Raw genomic sequence first — 24,075 nt, 5'->3', positions numbered from 1 at the left:
TGGGAAATGAAAATGGAAGCACAGAGCATGAACCGAGATATGTGGAAGCGAAAAATCAAGTGACATTACTTGTTACTCCAACTCTCCAAATATTTTTGTCACCAAGTTTGTAATAAATAGCCTGAAATTAAAAATGAAATAAGAATGTAGTAGTCTCTGTCAAAGACAGCCTGAGGTGCTAATGCTTAAACACTAGGATCATAGTATGTGTGCTCCTAAGTATGCCTCTTTATTGCTTTATTTATATCTTCTTCCAAATGAGTTGATGCTGCCCTAACAGAATATCTGTTCAGCTATTTCACCTTTTTGGTCTTGTGTATTAGAACAGGTGAATTAGAAGAGGATTCTTTTGGCTTCAAACAGAAAGAAAGCGCTATATAATTTAAAAAGTCCAGAGGCAATTCTTTAAGCATGCTTGGATCCAGGAATGCAAATGTTTTAATTAAGCCTCAATCTGTCTCTCGTTCTTTGTCTTTCTCTATCTCTCTGTATTTGTCTTACTTTGGGGTTCATATATCTCCCCGTTCTTGTGGAAGCCCCTGGCACAGCTTCAGGCTTATATTCTCATAGCTCCACAACTTGCAGGAAGGAGCGGGGGCCATCATGGCATATGGTAATTCAACTTGTGCATTTACGTAGCAAGGCATTGAGTCTGAAGGTGATTCATAGGCACATTGTGCACAGAGTAGATTTGTATATTAATTACAGCACTGTTTTCTGGAAGCTGACAGAAAATATCTTGTTTTGACAAAATCATAATAGCACAACAATTTTCCAAAAAAGAAACAAAGCATTTTGTGGAAGGGGCCCCTTTGTATCTGACTTATACAGAGATTGCCTATGTGATAGTGACAACCCTATGTCTCCATCCTGGCTGCCCCAGCAAAAGTTCAGGGATTATCCCTGAATGGCTCTGGTTGGACTTTTTGCCCAACCTGGAATAGCACTACAGCCAGAAGGATCTGATGTTCTGATTAGCCAAGACTTGATCACAGGCAGTGGGATCAGTTCTCCTGAAACCATAAACATTGAAACAAGTAAGAGGGGCATATCAAAAAAAAAAATTGATGGGATGTCCCTGACCGGAAAAACAACAACAACAACAACAATAATATTAACAACAAAAACCAAAAACCTTCTATACCAGGAAACCTTCATAGTGTTCTTTGAATATACAAAAACTGGTCTGCACATAATACAATAGAAAATATTGGCCTAAAAAGAGCACCATGGCCAAAGGGACGTGACCTATTTTAACAGATGATTTGAGAGTTAAAAGATAACTTGGAGGGCATCCAATTCAATCTCATCATTTTCCGGTTGGGGAAACTAAAACCCAGACAGAGGAATAGAAGTGCTGAGAGCACACAAGTATTTGGTGGCAGAGACAACCAACTACGTGCCTTTTGACTTTTCCCCCCTACAATGATAGGTTTCTTCGTTACATTGTCAACAAAAACAAAAAGTATAGTCTTGTTTCTGGTGTTCTCTCCGCCCTAAAATCCGTATAATATGATTTTGCTACACTCCAACAGAAACCCTCAGGAAGAGTTGGTTTAACCTCCTTAAGTCCGCTCCCATCCCCAAGGACAGACATTCACTTTCCTTGAATTGGAAGTAGAGCCACTTGTTGCTTTAATGGGCCAAATGTGGTCTGGACCTGCAGGAGGAGACGCCGCTCATAAAGAGCTTCTCAATTGCATTGCAACCTGTTCTGTCATCCTGACTTTGCCCCCAAGCCCCAGCCAGAGAAAGACGACGCATTCCCAATCAATGGGGATACTTCTGCCTGCCCCCTCTTTCTTCTTCCTGCCATCACCTCTTTCCTGCTGTTTCTTACTGGCAAAAACTGTCACCAGGTGCACCAGATGCATCTCTGGAAATAGGTAGGAGGGAGCCTTACACCTGTCAGTGCTGGAGAAGAAAGTGCGCTCTGCGGAGTTCTCAGTTGTTCCATCTCTGCAACGAAGTAAAGAGAAGAGATGCGTCCGAGGTTTTTGACACAGACATGCTGGGGAAACGCGTCAGTTCACGGAGCTCTGACTCTAGTGACTACTGAAGACCAATGATGCACTCCCATGCCTAGCGTCTCCTCTTAACTTCTGTTTCCCTGCAGTCAAGCTCAGCTCCTGGCCCTGGAAACCCCTTTGGGTAAAGCGTCTTTAAGTCATGAATCAGGCTCCTGTGTGCACGTGTGGCTTTCTTAGCAAAAACTAGCACAGGCGGCTCTGGAGTAGAGTCTAGCTAGGGTCTTCCCGCGCCCCTCCCTCATTGGTTTCTCTGCCCCTCCCTCGCTTTCTCCCAGAGCTAAGAGCCTAGGCTCCGGACCTAGGGTTTGGGAGCAGTCAGCACGACGTCCTCGCCCCATCCCGCGGCTGATGACACCCGTGCCCAGAACGTGGATGTGGGTAGGGAGGCTTCCACAGTGAGTTGGGGGCGAGAGCTAGGCTCTCGCTTGCTCCCTGCAATCCCTAGATTCCCTGGGGACCACGAAACTCCCATTCCGAGGAAACCTCCCCCCATTCCCCAGCCGCCCACCCGTTTCCCCCCCTTACCTCAGCACGCAGCCCCTCCCTGCGTGATGATGCAAACCAGTGGGGAGGGCTGGCGCTGGGAAGGGTGGGGAGAGAAGGAGAGCCAGAGAGGGAGGGAGGGAGTGGGAGGAGGAGGAGAGGGAGCCGAACGACCATTTAAAGCGATAGCAATCCCTGCCCTCTCCCCAGTGCTGGGCTGTTGGAGAGAGCGAGCAGCAAGCCGGTGAGCGCGAGCGCGGCGCGCCAGCCGGCTAACCCGAGAGCGCAGGGCGCCCCAGGCTGGCAGGCGCCGCGGGACCCCTCACCCTCTCTGGTCGCCTCTCCCCGGATTCCCCCACCCTCCGTGCCTGCAGGAGCCCCTGGGCTTTCCTGGAGGAGCTCGCCCTGAGGGGCCCGGATCTCGGCGAGCCCACCACCGTTCCCTCCAGCGCCGCCGCCGCCACCGCAGCAGCCGGAGCAGCATGGTCCAGCTGAGGAAGCTGCTCCGCGTCCTGACTTTGATGAAGTTCCTCTGCTGCGTGCTGGAGGTGCTCCTGTGCGCGCTGGCGGCGGCGGCGCGCGGCCAGGAGATGTACGCCCCGCACTCAATCCGGATCGAGGGGGACGTCACCCTCGGGGGGCTGTTCCCCGTGCACGCCAAGGGTCCCAGCGGAGTGCCCTGCGGCGACATCAAGAGGGAAAACGGGATCCACAGGCTGGAAGCGATGCTCTACGCCCTGGACCAGATCAACAGTGATCCCAACCTACTGCCCAACGTGACGCTGGGCGCGCGGATCCTGGACACTTGTTCCAGGGACACTTACGCGCTCGAACAGTCGCTTACTTTCGTCCAGGCGCTCATCCAGAAGGACACCTCCGACGTGCGCTGCACCAACGGCGAACCGCCGGTTTTCGTCAAGCCGGAGAAAGTAGTTGGAGTGATTGGGGCTTCGGGGAGTTCGGTCTCCATCATGGTAGCCAACATCCTGAGGCTCTTCCAGGTAGGGGGGCGCTCCCTCCGGGGCGGAGCACACCGTGGCTACCTGCGCCCTTAACCCTAAAAGCTGGCTTGGACTCCGGTGGTGCGGGTCAGGTCAGCTTTCGCTCATTTCCACCCTGGAGATCCTGCCGAATCCCTCCCACCCCGCCCGAGGAGATACCTTCCCTGCTTGGTTTATTTCCCTTCCATCTCTCCCCTGTCCACGCTCCACTCCATCCGGCTTGACATCTGGATTTATGGCCCCATTTACAAGAAGCAATCTGCGAAAAACAAGGCGATGATTTAAATGGGTTTGCATTAGGGTGAAATATGGTCCGAAAACAGGCTCGTAAAAGTGCCGGGCTCCTAGGAGAGCTGGTTAGGAGAATGGAATAGGAAAGATGAGACGATGCCTCGAAACCGGGCATTTCCCAACTCCCCAGCTTCCCACCCCCAAGCCAGCCTGCCAAACTGCACTCCCTTGGAAAATTTGGAGACAGCCTTAAGGAGGCACTTCTTAAATCGAGGGCTCCGTCTTAACCTAGATGTGGATGTTAAGTCCCCATCTCCCTCGGGTTGATTTCCCGACCTGTAGCCATCCTCCGCGAGAGCCCAGGGCGCGAGGTGCTGGGACCTTCCTCAGGTGGAGAGATGCTGCCCGCAGACGTGACCCCCAGTTGGTTTGCTCCGGGCAATATTTTGCACCGTCTAAATTACACGTGCGATCCGGCCACTGGCCAGAGCTGGGCGATCAGCTTTCCACTCCTGCCACTTCAGACCTCAGCCCAGGGATGAGCTCATGCTAACTGCGAAACAAAATCGCTCTCCCTGCCTCCTCCCTCTTCCCCCCCGCCCCCCTCACCAACTATCTCCCTGACGCAGACCCCAAGCCAAATCCTCGGCTTGGAGGACGATTCCTGGAGCGAGGCATGAAGGCGCCCGTTGGGAGGCAGAGGGGTGCGTGAAGCAGGGCCCCGTGGTCCTCCTGCTCCGGTGCCGGAGGGAGACGGAGAAAAAATGGGAGGAAGGCGGATCCGGGGCCGCTGAGCGGTGGGTTCTACCGCAGTGTTCTCTCGCCTCCTGCTCCAGCAGCCTCTGCCCCATGGCTCCTGAGCAGCACTGGGTAGGAATGAGTGGCTTTGGGGTTTGGAAATTGAGTTTCAGGGTCTCTGTGATTGTAGGTTCCCTCCTCTGTGTCTTTCCCTATATGTGCATCACTCTCTCTTTCTGTCTCTGTCTCCTTGCTGTTTTCTTTTCTCTCTATTTTTTCTCTCCCTTTCAATCTCTCCCTCCTTTCCTCCTCTGTCTTCACTCCCAAGTTCTTGGTTCATCTCAGTATTAAAATGACCCTTTCCCAATGCATAGCGGGTCTCTCCCTGGCTGATGGTACCCAAACCTAGTTAATCTCTTCCGCAGATGTACACGCTGATCCTGGCACCTTTATGCTCCTCATATCTAGAGAACCGGCCCCTCTCAAGTGCTTTCCCTAAAGATGTTGGGCTTCAGAAGGGGACTCTGTGAGACCCAGGCTGTCACCACATCACCTCCAGTAGTGTGAAGTTTGCATTCAGGAAAGAGGAGTGCCTATCCAAGGCTGCAGCTTGCATGGCCCCTCTGATCCTCTGAGCATCTCTAACCCTTCCTGAGTGCCATCATGGAAATCCTTGGAGGTCTGCAAACCCAAAAGTGCTTTGGGGCTAGCCATCACTCTGAGTTCCTTGCTTTTGGGAAGAGCCTGGCTTGTAGCTGAAACCCAGAGCGCTTCCTTCATCTTTGAGCTTAAAGCTAGATAAGTTGAGGTAGCAGTGCAGCGGGAGAGGATGAGGTCAGAGACATTACCTGAGAACCACTGGGGGCTGGGGTAGGTTACTGTGTTTTCCCTGTTAGCCTCTGGGGTTAAAGGCACAAAACATTTTGTGTTTAGCATTTTAAAATTATTTTGCCTGTTTCTTCACTCACCCTGGGCAGTACTGCAGATGAGCCTGTCTCTGTCTGAAAAAAGAGTGAAATGTTAAAGTCAAGAAAGGGATTACAGACTAGGCTGAGGGACTGTGTTTGCTGAAAAAGATTCCAGGGGGAGCTGATTCCTCCTCTAGTGTGTGAACCTGAGGCAACTTGCTAGGGGTGAAAAAAGGGGTGGGGGGATGGCCTTACACTAATTTCTCCATTCCCTGAGCTGAGGAGAAAGGAACCCAATGTTAGCATTAGCATTATGGCTTGGGAGTAAAACCATTCAGAGAAAACACTGTCATTTTCCTCTAATTTGCAAATTGCAGCTATTCATGTTGGATTGAATAGCGGAGGGAAAAAGAGCCCCTAGTTTTCACCTGCGTTTATTGAGAAGAGGCTGGTAGTCTGAGGAATGCACCAACTTGTAGCTTGGGATGCATGCAAGCACATAAAACAGTTGGTTTGTATGTGTCCTGGTTAATCACTGCCCATGTTGGAATATGTATTTCATATACCAACAATCTCTTCCAGTAGCCCTTTTTGCGTGTGATCTTAGAAGTTCCTGTCATGTAATTCCAGTCCCCAGTTTTCCAGTTTCTATAAGCCTGCAAAATGGGTAGAGAGAATAATGGTATACATACCCATTGTTCAAAGGCACACTTAGAGGGAAAGAAAAAGGACATAGTGAATCTTCTCTGGGATTTCTAGGTTCAGTTCAATTAAGATTGTCCTATATAAAAGAAACTCCTCCAAATGATTGAATTTCTAGCTTTCCAGTGATTTGAGTTTTCTTTTTTCCTCTGGTCCCTGCAGGTTGCTTTAGGGACCATGCCAAACCGATCACTTGAGATATACATTTATAGTGAGATAAGACTGTAGGCTAGAAGAGAGAATACTTAGCGACTTAAATGGGGGGTGCTGAGCACTGAAGGGAAGGAGGGAGAAATGAGATGGTAATAGAGATAACAAATGCTGCTGCCCCCAGCAAAGTCAGAAATGAAGTTCCTTCCTGGAAATTTGGACCTGGGCAAGAATGACTCCTCAGATGTAAATAGTGTCTATGACTTTGAATTTTCATTTGACTGCTGGTGTACCAGATTGAAAGATATAAGCTTAGCAAGTCCTCTTTCTCTCCTCTCTTTACACACTTACTGGGTTAGTAAAATGACATGTCTGAGGACAGGAATCATATTCAGTGGGTCTTCAAATCAATCCAGGAATTTGAGGCTAATGAAATTAGTGTGTGGCCAGGGCTCTGCCAACTAGAATTAAATCACTGCAACTGCCCTGCAATGCATTTTCAGCCTCAAAGAAACATCAGGGAGGAATTTCTGGAGATTTGTTCCTAAGCTTGTGCAAAATAATACTCTCCTAATGCTAAGAAAGATGAAACATAAATTAATATTGACTATAAGTAACATATTTTAAAAAATCATCACAGAGTTGGGATGGCTTAAAGTAGAGAGGTTATATAATATGGTGACCAATAGATAAATCTCATCTGACCACTGTTTTATGGGCAATAAGTAAGATATATTATAGTGGAAAGTAATGGGAACACTTTTATTCAAGGCTTCTCCGTTATTGACTTGAGGGCAAACACTCCGAGAGTATAAATTACTCTTGCTACATTCTGACTCTGAATGAATAATATTTCATGTGTAGTGACATGGTCTACACTATAGACTTGGAATTGAATGGCATCTGATTCAGGTGGATTTTTTTTTCTCTCCCAAAGCAAGTAGATGGAAAAAGTGGTCAACTCTACCCTTGTTGGAGCATAATGCAAATCTAAGTCTGTGGACCTTGTATCATAAATGAAATGCTTTAGTAAATGTGTCAATGTTTTCCTTCTGTTAATTGAAACTTGAATGTAATATCAAACTTTTGGGATAATATTTTATACATAAATACCTAGATTTTTTTTCCTTTTCTCTCTCTCCATCGTAATCCGATAGAGCTGAGCATATAGGGTGGTGTGGTATTACTACGGTGGTGAAATTTATTAAAAAAGCAACTTTAACCTACACTTTTTGTAATTTCATAAGTATAGGTGTCACTGCCATTTGGAATAGTCTCTATAACAATCTCTGCCTCCACATTTACTGTGTTTTAGGAAATTTACCTAACAGATGGTGAGTGGGAAATTTTCAAAGGGGCATTTTTAAAAAGAGCAGAGGAAAGGAATGAAGACACGCACATATTATATTTGAAGACATCTCCACGTGTATTTCGTGTATACATACCCATACAATTAAGATGTCTTTGGGCATTTTTCTCTTTAAGAATAATTGAAACAATGAATGCATTTACTTCAACTTCATGAACATTTGGAGATTAACAAATTACAAGTGCTATATTTCTTACATATATACAGGTTATATCATAGATATAAAAGACCATACTTGGGTTTTACAGTGTGTTTTAGTCTCAATCCTGCCATTAACTGGCTAAGTTACCCTAAATAAATCTCTTAATTTTTCTAGGCCTCATTTTCCTTATTTGCTTTTTTTTTTTTTCTTTAAAAATGTAGTTTCTAGAAGTCTGTAATCTTTTTTGTTTAGCTTGGAAAAAACTTTCTCTTGTCAAAACTGTCTTTACATTTCCAGCTCCCACTTTTGGTGAGTTTGTGGTAACTTTTAAAATATATTTTCACACAGCTATCTTGGTCATTACTAGTCAAGTTAATTTCCTATATTCAGACTGCTTCTGTATTATTTTACAATTTACTTCTCAATCATATATATCAAAGCTACTGGTAGGGAAAATGATCTCTCAGGTCAGCTTACTGAATGATCATAAGACACAAGGCAGGGAGTGAGAACTGTCGAATTTACAGTGGCAGCAAGCTATGGCTTTCCTATCTTCATGTAGTATTCCCATTCATCTTGCAAAAATACCAGACCTTTCTCTCCCCAAACTGAGAAATGATGACATCCCACCTATCTTCCTGGCCCCAGGGATGAAGTATGTGGCCAGGTCAAATGAAGCAGGTGATTGGTTCCTTTGTAATCATTTGACCTTATCCAGGCCAATTAGAATCTTCCCCAAGATGTTTCTCTCAGAGATAAATGGGAACATTATCTCCTCTCTCTGGAATTTTTAAGCTGGGGAGATGTGATTCTGGGTCTCCCAGTGGCCATCCAACACAAGGAGAGACTTTCTGTAGCATATAGTCAAGTAGACGTGAGTAGGGCTGAGTGGTGGGAGAGAGGGGGAGCCCTGCTGATATTCTGGAACTCCTACATTCAACTATATCTGAATCTAGATGTGTCTGTGAGTTTCTAGGACGTGTTATTTTTTGAAACACATTTCTTTTTACTATTTTGAGTTTGATTTTAGCCATATGCAGTTGAAAGCATTATAGCAAAAGCAGCTGATTTTCTGCGTTAATGTAAGGTTCACTAACTGGCATTCATTCAGTGAAAAATCATGCTGTAGATAACACTTTCTTTACTTTAAACATAATTCTTTTAGCCCAGCTTTGGGACATTCAAGACTCGATGTCCTTCTCTTCCCAACATTTCCTGTAATTGATTTCAGCCTTTGTGATCACATCTTCCCTATCTCGATGCAGTTGAGAGAGAAGACGGACACTTCTGATGTAAACTGCAGGATGTATAGTCCTCCTATCTGAAAGCTTTGGAACCATACTTGGTTCCTTTCATTAAAGCAAATCTTTTGTTGGTATCCCCAGGGCACAGAAACATTTTCATAGTATAATGGAATACAAAGTACATTAAACTCCTGGGTCACTCTACAGTAAGCAACAAGCCTAACTCTGCTTCTTGTCCCCTTTTACATTAAGTAGACAATTAAAAACAGCTGCAAACATATTTCCCAACCACTAAAATGCATATATGATCTCTATGTAAAATGATATTTATGCAACATATAGTCAGACTGGTTAATTACTGGACCTTTTGTGAATTGACATAGTCAATATATATGTTTTCTGCACATAAAAAATCAAAACAATAAAACCTATGTACAGGTAAATATCTGTCTGAAAGAGTGTTGAGTCAACCTTCTTCATATTATATATCCATGTTTGACAAGTAACCTGCTTTCAACTATATTTATGACTAAATGTTTTTTGAATTACATTATTAGATTATAAAATCAAAAATCAAATATATGAATTTCAATGATATAGGATATATGTCACATTTTATGCAAACAGACTTTCTAATCTTTTTTCAATAAAAGTAGTAGTAACCATAGTAATAATTTGAGTCCTTACTATGAGCCACTGTGCCATGTGCTAAAAGTACTTCATTTCATTTAGTTCTCACAGTAGTCCTGCAAAGTACATATTCTCATCTCTATTGTTCAGCTAAGGAAAGTGATTCTCATAGCCCAAAGTCACATAGCTGGTAAGTGGCAAAGTCTGGATTCAAACTTAGATTTGTCTGACAACAAACCACTATGTATACTGCTCAGTTGTTGCACAAATGCATAAATGCTTAAAGTAATTACAGATTTTCCTATCCTGAATTTATAGTGGTTTAAAGACATTACAGTTGCTGATTGCTTAACCGTATCTATTTACAGAAATACATGTTTTATTTTAATCCTAAAACAAGATCAATTTTGTAGGCCCGTAGAAACTTGAGCACACAAACCCTTACCTCCAAATGAAAAATGCTTGTTCTCCATTATACAACAAGTAGCCCCGTATGCAGGAAATAAATATACAGTAGACTTTTCATTCAAATAAATGAGAAAAGATGTTTCATCTTGTCTTGATTCAGTACCCACCATTATGGGTTATGATGGCTCTTTATAAACTTTATTTCATTCACTCCACTCTTTCTACAAACCTCAAGTAGGGAAATCCATCATTCAGATATATGTGCAAAGTGAGAGGACTGTATTAATACAATTGCTGAAAGTCAAGTTGATAGAGCACAGGAAGTACATCCTAATAAATGCAACATTAATGTTTGTGTGGGCCGGGGAGGGAAGGGTAGGAGAGTTTTCAGTTTAATGGGTTATTTTGCCTCTTGCTGTAAAAGAGCTGCAGCTTAATAGTTTTATAATTGGTCATTTGCAGAATTCTCCATCTTTGGGTGTTGTGCTTTTGTCATTCCACGGCTGCTGACTCTTTCTTTTATTCTTGATGGAAAGTAGCAAGAAAGTCACTTAAAGGGCTCAGTGTAGTCTTCTACATTATTGTTTAAATAAAAATATTTCCAATTTTAAAGGGCTCTTTCAACATTTTTATTATGTTTTAAACTTGACTATGTTCTGATGGGGTTAGCTCATGCAGACATCGGGGGAAGGTTTCCCAGGAGAAAACACACTCTATCAAAGAAATTATCAGAATTTCCATGTAGGGGTTAAGAATCAAATTCTGGAGTGAGACAGGCCTGGATTTAAATCCACACACTCCACTTACTGCCTGTCTGACATTGATCAAAAAGGTACCACACCTTTCACCAATTTTATTATCTTTGGAATGGGTTTAATAAAAATGTACCTGTCTGATAAAGGATTGCACGAAATATGCATGGAAATATTTTGGCACTGAGATTAGTATGTTTAATAAATTTAAAAGCTATGTTAAAGTTATTAGATGGACGTTAAGTGTCAATATTGCTTAACTAATCATTATTGCTAATTTTGAATTTTGCTGTTTAATTACCATAGTAGTTATGCTGGATTACACTCTTCTCTGTTTCTTCTGCTAAATTGAAAATTTACATATATATGTATAATTTACATCTATCTATCTATCTATCTATCTACCTATCTATCTATCTATATATATGGAGAGAGAGAGAGAGAGAAAGAGCAAAAGAGAGAGAACAGTGAGAGAGATAGGAGAGAGAGAGTGAGAGATAACACACACACACATGCACAGAGAGAACATTTTAGTGACGTTGCTCAGTGGAATGAAAATTTTTATGGAACTGATTAAAGGAAATAATGAATTCCATGGACTTAAGATAACAGCAAGGCTAAGAGCAGTGGAAGTCTGGCAGCCTTGAGCTTGAATTCCATTACGGACCCTTTCTATCTGCAGAGCTTTGGGAAAGTTACACTTTTATAAGCTTTACTCCTTCTTTCCTTTTCTTTGTTTTTTCCTAGAAATACTTATTAAGCACCTTCCATGTGCACTTTTCTAAATGCTTGGACACATCAGTAAAAAAGTAAAAGCTTTCTCTCTCTCTCTCCTTTCCACTTCTTTTTTTTTTTTTGCTTCTCCCTCTCTTCTCTCCCTTCTCCCCTCTCTCCTCCCTCCTCTCTCTCTCAGCTTACACTCTCATGTGTGAAAACAGATGGATGTTATAAATACATCCTATGGATGTTACAAGTTGGTGAACATTATGGGATAAGGAAAAGAATGTGGAACTTGCTGGAGATTGTCGGGTTGGTAGTGCTAGGGGCTATAAATGTGGCCTCTACTTTTAAGTAGGGTAATAGCGTAGATTTGATGAGGTGACAACTGAGCAAAGACTTGAAGCAAGGGAGTTGGCATAGTGGATTTAGGGGAAGACCACTCCCTGGGAGTAGGAATGACCAGTGCCAAAACTCCAAGGCAAAAATGGGCCTGGCATGTTGGAAGAATATTGTAGAGGCCATTGTGGCTGAGTAGAGTCAATGAGGAGGAAGGGACAGCAGGAGGTCTTGAGGTCAGAGATGTGATGGGGCTAGTTCATGCAAGGCCATCACAGACATTTTGTCATTTACTCTAAATGTTGGCAGCCAGTGGTAGGATTTTAGAGCAGAGGTATGAGATGAGCTGTCTCTTGTTCGAAAAGGACAATGCTCTGTGGTATTGAGGGTAAGGGCAAAGAGTAGTATCAGGGAGAACAGAGAAGAGGCATTTCCAGGTAAGTTCGATGGTTTGGTGGCTTGAGCTTCTAAGAAGGGATATGTTTTGAAGGTTGAAACAGGATTTCCAGGCAGATAGAATGTGGGATGTGAGAGAAAGAACAGGATCAAGACCCCTTAACCCAAGATTTTGGGCCTGGGCAACTGGAAAGGTGAGATTATTATCTGAAATTGAAAAGATTCAATTGGGGTGGAACAGGGTTAGGGGTTAAGGATCAGTTTTGGAGACAGAAGGTTCCAGAAGTCTGTAGGTCTGAAGAAAGATCTGAACCAGAGATACATTGTGTAAAATGGAGACATTAAGAATAATTATCCGAAAGGGATATTTTAAAGATTAAATGAGGAAGTGGAATTAGCACTGTAGGTTCTAAAAACACTTAGCAATTAGTCAAAAATAATTATCTGAAATGAAAGAAAATCCTGTAGTTTGTTTCTGTAGTAAAACTGAACAAAACGATATCTCATTATTTTAATAACATTTGTGACACAATTATTCTAGTCAGACACCATAACTATAAACATTTAGAGGAAGCATTTCAGTTTCCTACGTTTCTCCCTGATGTTATAATTGCAACCATATTTTGTAAGGTTTAAGTTAGTTGGATAGGGTGGCTCTTTAATGAGAATCAATTCTGAACTACTTAGTTAATGCAATAATATACTATTTATTATTATTATTTTATGTTCTTCATTAAACTTAGTTGAAAATTTGTCATCACTGATACACATGATGAAATTTAGGTAGTTACCTAGGTATTTAAGAAAAAAAATAAGGGGCTTATCTTAAAATATGCATATGCATACTTACTTTCAACAGTTTCACCAGGCTTTTCATGTATTTCCTTGACTTTTTAAATTACACATATGACGGGAAATTTTATCTCATAGGTTGTCATCTCCCTTTAGGTATTTGAAAACCATTAAACAGATTTTGTGGCTTAACCAAAATTCTGTTCCATTTTCATTTGGCTACCAGATATTGGTCTAAGCATGTACTTACAATAAAAATGCATGACCATGTTGTCTCAACACATCTATGATTTTTATTTTAACACTATCATTATGTAAGCTGTATTTTAATTATAATTATAACACATTTTATATCAACACACATACATTTCTAGTGTTCAGGGGGAAAGCAGCGTGTAGTAAATTTTATCAAAATATAGCTTCTGAAGAACGGAACAGAGGGTAATTGTGTAATTCTGTATTTACCATAATTAAGTTCAGTAGAGTTGGCATAATAAAATTAAGATTAAAAAAAAAATCCCCAAACCATTGAGGCACCATAGCTCCCTCTCCTCCACCCGTTTCCACATCAGAGAACACATACTTAGCATCTTTCTGTATAGAAATCAAGAAAAAACAGGCAAGTAAATGAATGATAGGCATGAGAAGAGTAGAACTATGGAAAGAGACATGGAAATGAAATGTTACTTTTGGATTTGGGAGGTGTGAAAGGTCCACTAGTTTGTATGCCTACTGGGACCACAATTTCTGAAACAGTTAAGCTAAAGATCAAAAATGCTGTCCGCCATCCTTATGAGGAGGGACATACTTATATGCTAATCATTGCACCGTGTTTCATTGAGAAGATTACCACAAAAACTCTATTATATGAGGCAAAGTACATTGTTTTTAAATGATTGCCATTTCCTCAACTGCCACTCTCCAAGCTTGCATGCTCCCATTCTCTCTCTCTTACTCTCAATCTTGCTCTTTGTTTGCCTTGATCTCACCCTCTCTCTTTCATGGATTACTTAAGTCTGGAGTGCAAGAATGGCTTATGGGAGAAGATCGTTGTATTTTTTTTAAATTATACTTTAAATGCTGGGATACATGTACAGACGTGCAGGTTTGTTACATAGGTATACATGTGCCATGGTGGTTTGCTGCACCCATCAACTCTTCATCTACATTAGGTATTTCTCCTAATGCTATCCCTCCCTTAGCCCCCCCAACCACCGACAGGCCCTGGTGTGTGATGTTCCCCTCCCTGTGTCCATATGTTCTTATTGTTCAACTCCCACTTATGAGTGAGAACATGTGGTGTTTGGTTTCCTGTTCCTGTGTTAGTTTGCTGAGAATGATGGTTTCCAGCTTCATCCATGTCCCTGCAAAGGACATGAACTCATCCTTTTTTATGGCTGCATAGTATTCCATAGTGTATATGTGCCGCATTTTCTTTATCCATTCTATCATTGATGGGCATTTGGGTTGTTCCAAGTCTTTGCTATTGTGAACAGTGCTGCAATAAACATATGTGTGCATGTGTCTTTACAGTAGAATGATTTATAATCCTCTGGGTATATACCCAGTCATGGGATTGTCGGGTCAAATGGTATTTCTGGTTCTAGATCCTTGAGGAATCACCACACTGTCTTCCACAATGGTTGAATTAATTTTCAGTCCCACCAACATTTTTTTGGGATGACGGAGTCTTGCTCTGTCACACCCTGGAGTGCAGTGGCGCTATCTTGGCTCACTGCAACTTCCACCTCCCAGGTTCAAGCGATTCTCCCGCCTCAGTCTCCTGAGTAGCTGGGAGTACAGGCACCCACCACCAGACCTGGCTAATTTTTTGTATTTTTAGTAGAGACAGGGTTTCATCATACAGGCCAGGCTGGTCCCGAACTCCTGACCTCAGGTGATTCATTGGTTTCGGCCTCCCAAAGTGCTGGGATTACGGGCGTGAGCCACTGTGGCTGGCCAGTAATTTTTGTATATAAATATATATACAGTATAGCATAGTGGTTAAGAGTACAGGTGCTGAACGTAGTTCAAATTCCTGCTTTCCACTTGCTAACCATGTAAGCTTCAGCAATTTACCTGATTATCAGGGCCTCACTATCCCCAATGGTGAAATAATGTTAACAATAGATCCATCTGCATAGGCCTGTTTTCAGTGTTAAATGAGGTTCTTCATGTCAAGCACTTAACACAATGCCTACCGCACAGTGAGGTCTATTATTTATTATTAATAGTATTAGTGTCAGTATTTTCAGCATGCCAGGTACTGTCTTTCCTAGCCTTATTCCATTATCCCCTAACTCCAGTTCCTGTCACGCACCCTGTACAAGGTCAGGGTTGTCACAGAGCTTTTGCTTATGGGGGTATCTGACCCCTAGTCATCTCTGAGGCTGGGCCAGTTCCTGGCATTTGTTGTTGCCCATTGAAACAATCCCTGGTTGGAGAAGGGAAGTTGGATGTTAAGGCAAAGCAGGGTGAAAGAGAGATTGTTTCATCTCTTCTTCACCTAGGGGATTGAGTGAAATATTCACACATCAGAAGGATAATCAAGCAATGGGCAAAATGCTTAATTACATAGTTTGGTAATTGAGACCAAGCTAGACAGACTGAATTTTAACTCCTTTCCAACACATACTGACGGGGGAACTTAGGTGTTTATTGTAACCTCTCTAAGCCTGTGTCTACCTCTGAAAGAAAGAAATAATAATATTAGGATATACTGCATACTATTGTTGTGAAGAATGAAGGAGTAAATCCTTCTAAACCACTAAGCAAGTTGTTTGGCATATAGCAAGTGCTCAATAAAGGTTAGTTGCCATAACTGCTTATAATAATTCATATTATTAGTAAGTAGTTGAACAACTCCGAGATCCTTCCTTTTCTTAAATTGCTCATGATCTTTTGGACAACCAGTTTACATTTATCAAGTGTCATTTATATGAAAAGCCTCAGAAGCCCAGAAGTCTTTAAACTATATTCCCAGTCAGAGCCAGCTCTGGGCAGGCCACATCAATACCACCACTACCACCATCATCATTGCCATCCTCATTGATCAACCGGTCATATTCAGTACTTTCTGTGTGCCAGATACCAAGCTTGTCCCTATATATGGATTACATCATTTTCTTCTCCCACTCAGGTAGGAAAAATTCTTATCATTTTACTGATAAAGACACTGAGATGTTGAAAGGATAAGCAACTTGACCATTAGTGAGAGAGACGGAGCTAGGATATTCAAGCCCCTGTCTGTCTGACTTCATGAATCCTTGAATGTTATTATACTACATCCTGGTAAGAAATTTTTCTTTCAACCACTCCTGTAAGAGTAGAGAAGCTTCTTGATCTCCATATCTTTCTATTACCTATGACACCCTAGCCTCAGTACTAGGAAGTGGTGAAGGGGACCTCTTCAAAGACCATTCAAGGAAAACTTACTCCTTTCAGCCTTTCCTGAATCAACTAATATTTCATTTCCTTCTTAAGAATCCCCATGTGTTCCTTTCTGTTAGTTACCTTGACCTTTTAGTATTCTTACATTCTACACATGACTCATCCACTCTATTTAAAGTTAATTTATTTGAGGTCAAGTGTGGGGTCTTACTCATCCTGAAGTACAGTTATCCTCTATAGCATCTAACTGTATGCTTTTCATCTTGCAGGACTTCTGCAAATATTTATTTCAGTTTTGTTGAATTGTGCTCATCAACAGTACATTAAAAGTTATGCAGAAAATGCTTTCTCATAAGGGAAACATTCTAACTAAAATTGTAGCTGTTTTTTTAAACAGGATTATCACAGAGGTCTTTGTTCTGCACATTTGTTTTTTTAGATTACTTCATATTACCTTATTTTAACGTGTACTGATAAGCCTGATGATATGGTTTGGCTGTGTCCCCACCACCCAACGCTCACCTTGAATTGTAATAATCCCCATATGCTGAGGGCAGGGCCAGGTAGAGGTAAATTGAATCATGGGGGTGGTTTCCCCCATGCTGTTCTCTTGGTAGAGAATAAGTCTCACGAGATCTGATGGTTTTATAAACCAGAGTTCCCCTGCACAAGCTGTCTTGCCTGCTGTCATGTAAGGCATGGCTTTGCTCTTCATTCGCCTTCTGCCATGATTGTGAGGCCTCCCCAGCCATGTGGAACTGTGAGTCAATTAAACCTCTTTTCTTTACAAATTACCCAGTCTTGGTATGTCTTTATTAGCAGTGTGAGAACAGACCAATCACCTGAGTTTTCTTTATCAAGCCTACAAATTTTTACCTGCTTATAACTTAGCTTATTGATTATGTCATTGACTTATCCATTTACAAAAATATTATTTGATCATGCCAGGGGTGAAGTAGGGTGGGGAGGTGCATCTTAGAACCATAAATTGGTTTTCTAGAAAAGTAACATAAAGAACTGGAGTTCTCTCATATTTCTGAAGAACTCATTAATTGTTATATTTTTATAATTTTATTCATTCTTACTTACAAACTATCTTAAAAGGGTTTAATCTCAATTTGTTCATCTTCCTCTACTCAGTCTTGATAGGAAGCTAGTAGGATGAATGGAAGAAAGTTACGGCATGGCCGGATGTAGTGGCTCACGGGTGTAACCATAGCACTTTGGGAAGCCAAGACAGGTGGATCACCTGAGGTCAGGAGTTCAAAACCAGCCTGGCCAACATGGCGAAACCCCATCTCTACCAAAAATATAAAAATTATCCGGGCATGGCAGTGGGTACCTGCAATCCCAGTTACTCGGGAGGCTGAGGCACAAGAATTGCTTGAACCCAGGAGGCGGTGGTTGCAATGAGCCGAGATCGCACCACTGCAATCCAATCTGGGTGACAGAGCGAGGCTCCATCTCAAAAAAAATAAAAAAAATTATTATGGCATGCATCAAGGGCCACTGGGTAGGAGTCAGGGCCTTGGGCTTTCCTGTTTGTTTGTTTCTCCCCAGTTAATATTAGCTAATGCCTTGAGTGCTTGCTGGGTGCAAGAAACTTTGCTGGCCGTGGCAAATGGATTGTTTCATCCAAGTTTTTTGAGAGTCATACAGTGAAAATGCATGTTATTATGACCCCCATACTGCACACATGGAGCAGAGCCTTTGAAGTGCATATATACTCATGTTAAAATATGATGATGGTAGAACTTGAACTCAGGTCCATGTGACTGATGAGTCAGAGGTCTTTACCAGTAAATTTTTTTTTTTTTTTTTTTTTTTTTTGAGAAGGAGTCTCGCTGTATCGCCCAGGCTGGAATGCAGTGGCCCCATCTCGGCTCACTGCAACCTCCGCCTCCTGGGTTCAAACGATTCTCTTGCCTCAGCCTCTGGAGGAGCTGGGATTATAGGCACCCGTCACCACGCCCAGCTAATTTTTGTATTTTTAATAGAGATGGGGTTTCACCATATTGGCCAGGCTGGTCTCAAACTCCTGACCTCAGATGATCCACCCGCTTCAGCCTTCCAAAGTGCTGAGATTACAGACATGAGCCACCAACCCCGGTCTACCACTAAATTGAAGTTGTGTAACCCTACGAAGGTGACACAACTTTAAGTAGCTTCTATAATTTCCTCAGTTCTTTTTGTAATGAAGTCTTTGTCTGATTGCAAGCTTACAGGAGGTGAGGAGTGTGTGGAGGAATTTCAGCCAATTGAATGGAATTTTCCTTAATATGAGTGAAGGCTGTTTTATGACATTAATAAATAAATCCATTCATTCAAAATATATTGAGTATTCACCATGTGCAAAGGCATTTCTCAGCACGTGCATCATGTTAGTGAGCTTCTCGTTTTTAAACTTCCCACAGCAGGCAGAGAAGTCTGGTACTGGTTTGCCTGCTATACGGAGGGGTTTGATGCAGGTAGCCTAGCTGATTCCGCAGTGTCAATACCAAGACAAACTCACATTAATTCATACGCACCTTGATGCCAGGATACAGCAGCACATTTGGATCTCACTATTGTTGACTGGGATTAATGATAAAATAGCTTTGGGTTTGTTATGAAAAGTGGGTATGTTTATGGACTTAATGGTTCTATATAGATATGTAGACACATCATGTATCATCAGTCTGCAGCTACCTGCCATCCCCTGCTACTCCTGCTTTTACATGCCAAGCAAGAGCCTTCTCATCTCGCTTATGGATAAGCTTTTAACAATGGCAATGGGGCCTAGCATCACCTAGTAACCATATCATTGGCTAAACCAGTGGTTTTTCAAATTTGCTCTTTGTTAGGCCTATGAGGTAGACTGACATTCCGCTTGTATGAGTAGAAAATGGTGTTCGTTTATAATTCATCGGGAAGAAAATAGGCCACTGGATATAATTTCCTCAATTAAAAAATTTTCATATAGATGGATATGAAAAATTTTAAATTGAGGATATATATACACATATGCCCACACAGATATCACACACACATACACACACACATGACTTCTGCTAGTAAATAACAAATGAAATTTTTAGTAGCTTTGTATACACATAAGCAGGAAAGTAGCTGATCAGATTTAACTCAATAACTTACTTTTTTTTTTACAGATTTGTGGTTACAACTCTATCTACAGATATATTTGCTGAAGAAAATATTTCTTCCACCTTCCACAGTAAAATTCCATTCATTTAAGACCAATACAGCATGTCCCAAATGGCTTAGTCCAGTTTTAATCTTTAATAGCTTCAGAAGTGTGAAATTATAAACATGCACCCCAAAAATCATTTGAAAGTTTAATTATTTAAATTTCTTTTTGTATTTACATTTGTGGATTTTGAAAAATCAATATTTAATTGTACTTGTTTGTTGCTGTCCTTCTGATTGAAGTGGCAAACATTGACTTAAAGACCAAAAAGTTGTAACTAAATATGTATTATTCAAAATTATCAAAACTAAATAAGTGACCAAGAAATTCAAATGATTAGACTTTCAAAGGGTGATTTTGTGTGTGTGTGTGTGTGTGTGTGTGTGTGTAGTATTTTTTCTTCTGAAGAAATTGATCTTGAAACTCTACTAAGATTTTAGGGACATCTAGTGTAATGAGCAAATGCTTTGTGCCTGGGACTGCAGCATGCACTAGATATTTAAGAGATTAACATAAAATAATAATAATAATAATACAAAAACAACAACACATCCTCTCAGACATGGAAGAAAATTCCACTTGGGAAATGGACCAATACATCACACACTAATAAAATAGCAAAGGCTCTCAAACATCAATGTGCTGAAGAATCACATGGCAAGCATGCTAAGCAGGCAAGTTCCAGGGCCCCTTCTGCAGCTGGACAGGTGTAAGGCACTAGAAACTATATTTTTCTTGAATGCTCTCAGGAGATTCTGAGATTGGTGTTTTCAATTGCCCTCAAACTTAAGTCTGCATCAGATCTGCCTGAAAGTCTTGTTAAAACACACATTGTTGGGCTCCACCCTCAGAGTTTCTGGATCACTAGATTTGCATTTCTAACCAGTTCCCAGGTGCTGCTGATATCACTGGTCCAATGACCACACTTTAAAAACCCATTGCTTACAGAAAATACCTTCAGTATAGGATGTGTGTTTCATGAAAGATGAGTTTACACAGACCCATAGGAGTGCAAAGGGCCTCTACCCTAAATTGGCCAAAGGTAATCGAAAAACTAGCTAGATTTTTATTGAACCAAGCAAGATTATAAGAACTTTAATTGAACTACCTCATTTAATATTTTCAATAAGATACATAAGTCCTACTTAATGTCCCCAATTTACAGATAAGTTAATTTACCCAAGTCATACAACCAGTAAGTAGTAGATTAAAAATTCAAATTTAGAAAGTCTGATTCCAGAGCCCACATACTTTTATACTTATATTATTTTCAACTGACAAATTATAATTGTATTACATTTATAGAATACATTGTGATGTTTTTGATATATGAACACAGTAGAGTGATTAGATCAAGGGAATCACACTTACTTGACGTTGTTTTGTGGCGATACATTTGAAATTTATTCTCTTATTTTGAAAGATATAACACACTACACCCTTACCTGTTCTGTTTTACTTATTTTGCTTAATCATTCTGCTTATATACAGGGTTTTCAATGTTGTCAGCCCAGGCTTTCTGGAGGAACTGACCTCTGAGTGTAATTTTTAGAAAGATGAGTGGACATAAAAATATTACCATTTTTTAAAAGATGTTGTGAATAGTATCAGGACTTCTAAAAGAGCCAGACCTCACCACACAGTTACCTCAAGCAAGTCTGATGATTAATAGTCTAGAATAGAAGGATAACTATGGGATGCTAGGAAGAATTCTGGGAACCTGAGGTTAGAATTCATTATCTATTTATAATGAGTTTGGCTGCAATAATAGAACCTGAATAAGAGTTACTTACCTAACTTTCCTCATGTAACAGTTTGGAGATTGTTTTTATGTTAATTCAGCCACTAAGTGGTGTCCATGAGAGACTAGGTTCTCTTATCTTCCTGTCCTCTCACCTCTGGTGTGTCACTGTGTTGCAAGATAGTTGCAAGACGGCTGCTGAATCTGCAGCTGCATTCCCAATGTTTAACCCAGAAGTCAGAACATTTAAAAGGGGATCTACGTCTAAGTCCTGGAGCAAAGAAAGTATTTACCAAAACTCATCATCAGACTTTCACTTAGATCTCATTAGCTAGGGCTTTAAACTGGCCACCTTAGTTTTGAGGATATTAGGGATTCGGCAATCAGGGTTTTGATAGCAGGGAATGAGGGGAGAGTGGGTAATTAATCAGATGGCTCACAGAATCTGCACAGACTTCCTTCCCAGTCTCCCCGACAAATAACCCCAAATTCTACTTTATTTTATGCATTTTACCTTGAATAGTGGGGAAAAATTACTTATCTGTAAATAGCCTCCTACAAAGGGTACAATTATATAATTATACAACCCCCTAGAGAGCCTCTTTCTTCTAAAAACTCTTTGAAAAATGTTCAAGGTTGAGGATATTTTGATCTTAATTTAGTAACTTGCAGTTGATTATCCTGGAATGACATTCTCTTTCTCTGCAGATGTCCTGGCGGGCTTTAGAAAATTCTGGAAGAAGTGGACAGATAATTCTTATGGTTCACATATAAACAATATGAATCTTTTGGAAGAAAAATTCATTTAGGGACCAAAAGGCCCTTTATATCTGATTTTTTTTTCCCTCTCACCAAATTTTCTTTGAGCAAATCCCTCTCACCAAAATGCCTTTGAGCAAATCTGTTTGATATCACCCCATCCACTTCTCCTGTCTGAATTCTTTATTACTAAGAATTCTTCAGCATTCCTTCTCTCACTCCTCTTTGTCAAAAGCATTTCTCTGTGTCTTTATTCCTTCTCTTCTCGTATTTGGACTCATCTCTCAAACTGAAAAAGGAGATTGCTATGGTTTCTCCAAAAGTTTGGAGAACTTCCCTTTGCAAAAAAAGGTAGAGATGTTAATTAACTTGAAAGGTAAGCAATGTGTGTGATGCTTCTAATAATTTATTAAAAGTTTATTATAATCAGTATAAGTTATTATAATTTATTATAAGTTTATCTCTCAGTTATTCTGTAGTTCAGTTCGGACTTCGCTGGCTTGGCAATCAGTTTTCTGCTCAGTGATTCAAGAGCCTACCGTTTCCATTATGTGACTATACATTGTCTCAAAAAGGAAAGTAGAGAGGAAATTGCAAGCTCAATTATAAACTCATTATTCCTCAAATACACATTCTTTTTTTCTTTTAATTTTTATTTTTAGTTCTGGGGTACATGTGCAGGATGTGCAGGTTTGTTACATGGGTAAACGTGTGCCATGGTGGTTTGCTGCGCTATCAACCCATTACATAGGTATTAAGCCCAACATGCATTATCTATGTTTCCTAATGCTCTCCCTTCCCTCCCTCCACCCCCCGACGGTCTCCAGTGTGTGTTGTTCTCCTCCCTGTGTCCATGTGTTCTCATTGTTCAGCTCCCATTTATAAGTGAGAACATGCGGTGTTTGGTTCTCTGTTTCTGCATTAGTTTGCTGAGGATAATGTCTTCCAGCTTTATCCACGTCCCTGCAAAGGACATTATATCATTCATTTAATGGCTGCATAATATTGCATGGGTTATATGTACCACATTTTCTTTATGCAGTCTATTGTTGATGGGCATTTGGTCTAATACCCAGAATCTACAAGGAACTCAAACAAATTTACAAGATAAAAAAAAAACCTCATTAAAAATGGGCAAAGGACATGAATAGATACTTCTCAAAAGAAGACATTCATGCAGCCAACAAGTATGAAAAAAAACTCAACATCACTGATCATTAGAGAAATGTAAATCAAATATACATTCTTATAAAATTTCTGGTAGCATTCTGTAGGCCAGTAAGCAGTAATGTGGCCACACTCAGATGCATAGAGATGGGGAATACTATCCTAGGCCTTATCTCAACACTGTTACAATCTGGAGGGGCTAAAAATGTTTAGTCAACAGGTGTTAATTTCTGCCACAATGATCGATTAGTCTAAGGCAATTGAATTGTGTGTGTGTGTGTGTGTGTGTGTATTAGTATGAGCTGAAACTTGTGGAAGTCCACCTTAAAAATATAGATAAATCCAATTGTCGTTCACTGTTATCTTTCCTGGTTGCAGATGATTACTGTTTTCCTTCATCCTCTACCTCTCATCCACCTTAGTATCAGTGTGTAAAAACTGAAAGAAATTATTCCAAGATCTCCAGTTCTTTGAAAGGTATAGCATACCCAGACCCTAACAATTTTACTCTGTACAACTTTTACCAATTCCAAATAATGAATTTGCAGAAAATTAATGCAGAAAAAAAGGCTGATTTTCTTTTGCACAAATACTCTGAGCCATGGTGCAGGGTAATTGGAAAATTTGGGAAATCTAAAGCTTCTTGTTGAAAATTAAAATACTTTTAATTATAAAAGTAGCATAAACTCATTGTGGAAACTACACAAATTAAAAAGGCATAAAGAAAAAAGTATAAGCCAGGCATGGTAGCATTAGCTTGTAGTCCCAGCTACTCCAGAGCCTAAGGCTGGATGTTTGC

At 40.9% G+C, this 24,075-nt stretch overlaps 1 protein-coding gene across 5 annotated transcripts in view; it reads left to right on the top strand.

Annotated features, from left to right (window-relative positions):
* Positions 1-2,682: 2,682 nt before the first annotated feature.
* GRM7 (glutamate metabotropic receptor 7) overlaps positions 2,683-24,075 on the top strand; it is an 888,658-nt gene continuing 867,265 nt past the window's right edge. For all 5 annotated transcript variants that reach the window (XM_054482695.2, XM_054482693.2, XM_054482694.2 and 2 more), the window contains exon 1: positions 2,683-3,514. In XM_054482695.2, the coding sequence (XP_054338670.1) occupies positions 2,996-3,514 (519 nt within the window). In that variant the 5' untranslated portion in view covers positions 2,683-2,995. The remainder of the gene's footprint in view (positions 3,515-24,075) is intronic.

Source organism: Pongo pygmaeus, chromosome 2 (genome assembly GCF_028885625.2).
Source record: "Pongo pygmaeus isolate AG05252 chromosome 2, NHGRI_mPonPyg2-v2.0_pri, whole genome shotgun sequence".
Taxonomy (NCBI): domain Eukaryota; kingdom Metazoa; phylum Chordata; class Mammalia; order Primates; family Hominidae; genus Pongo; species Pongo pygmaeus.
Note: the sequence above shows the minus strand (reverse complement) of the source record. Positions and strands in the feature narration are given on the sequence as shown.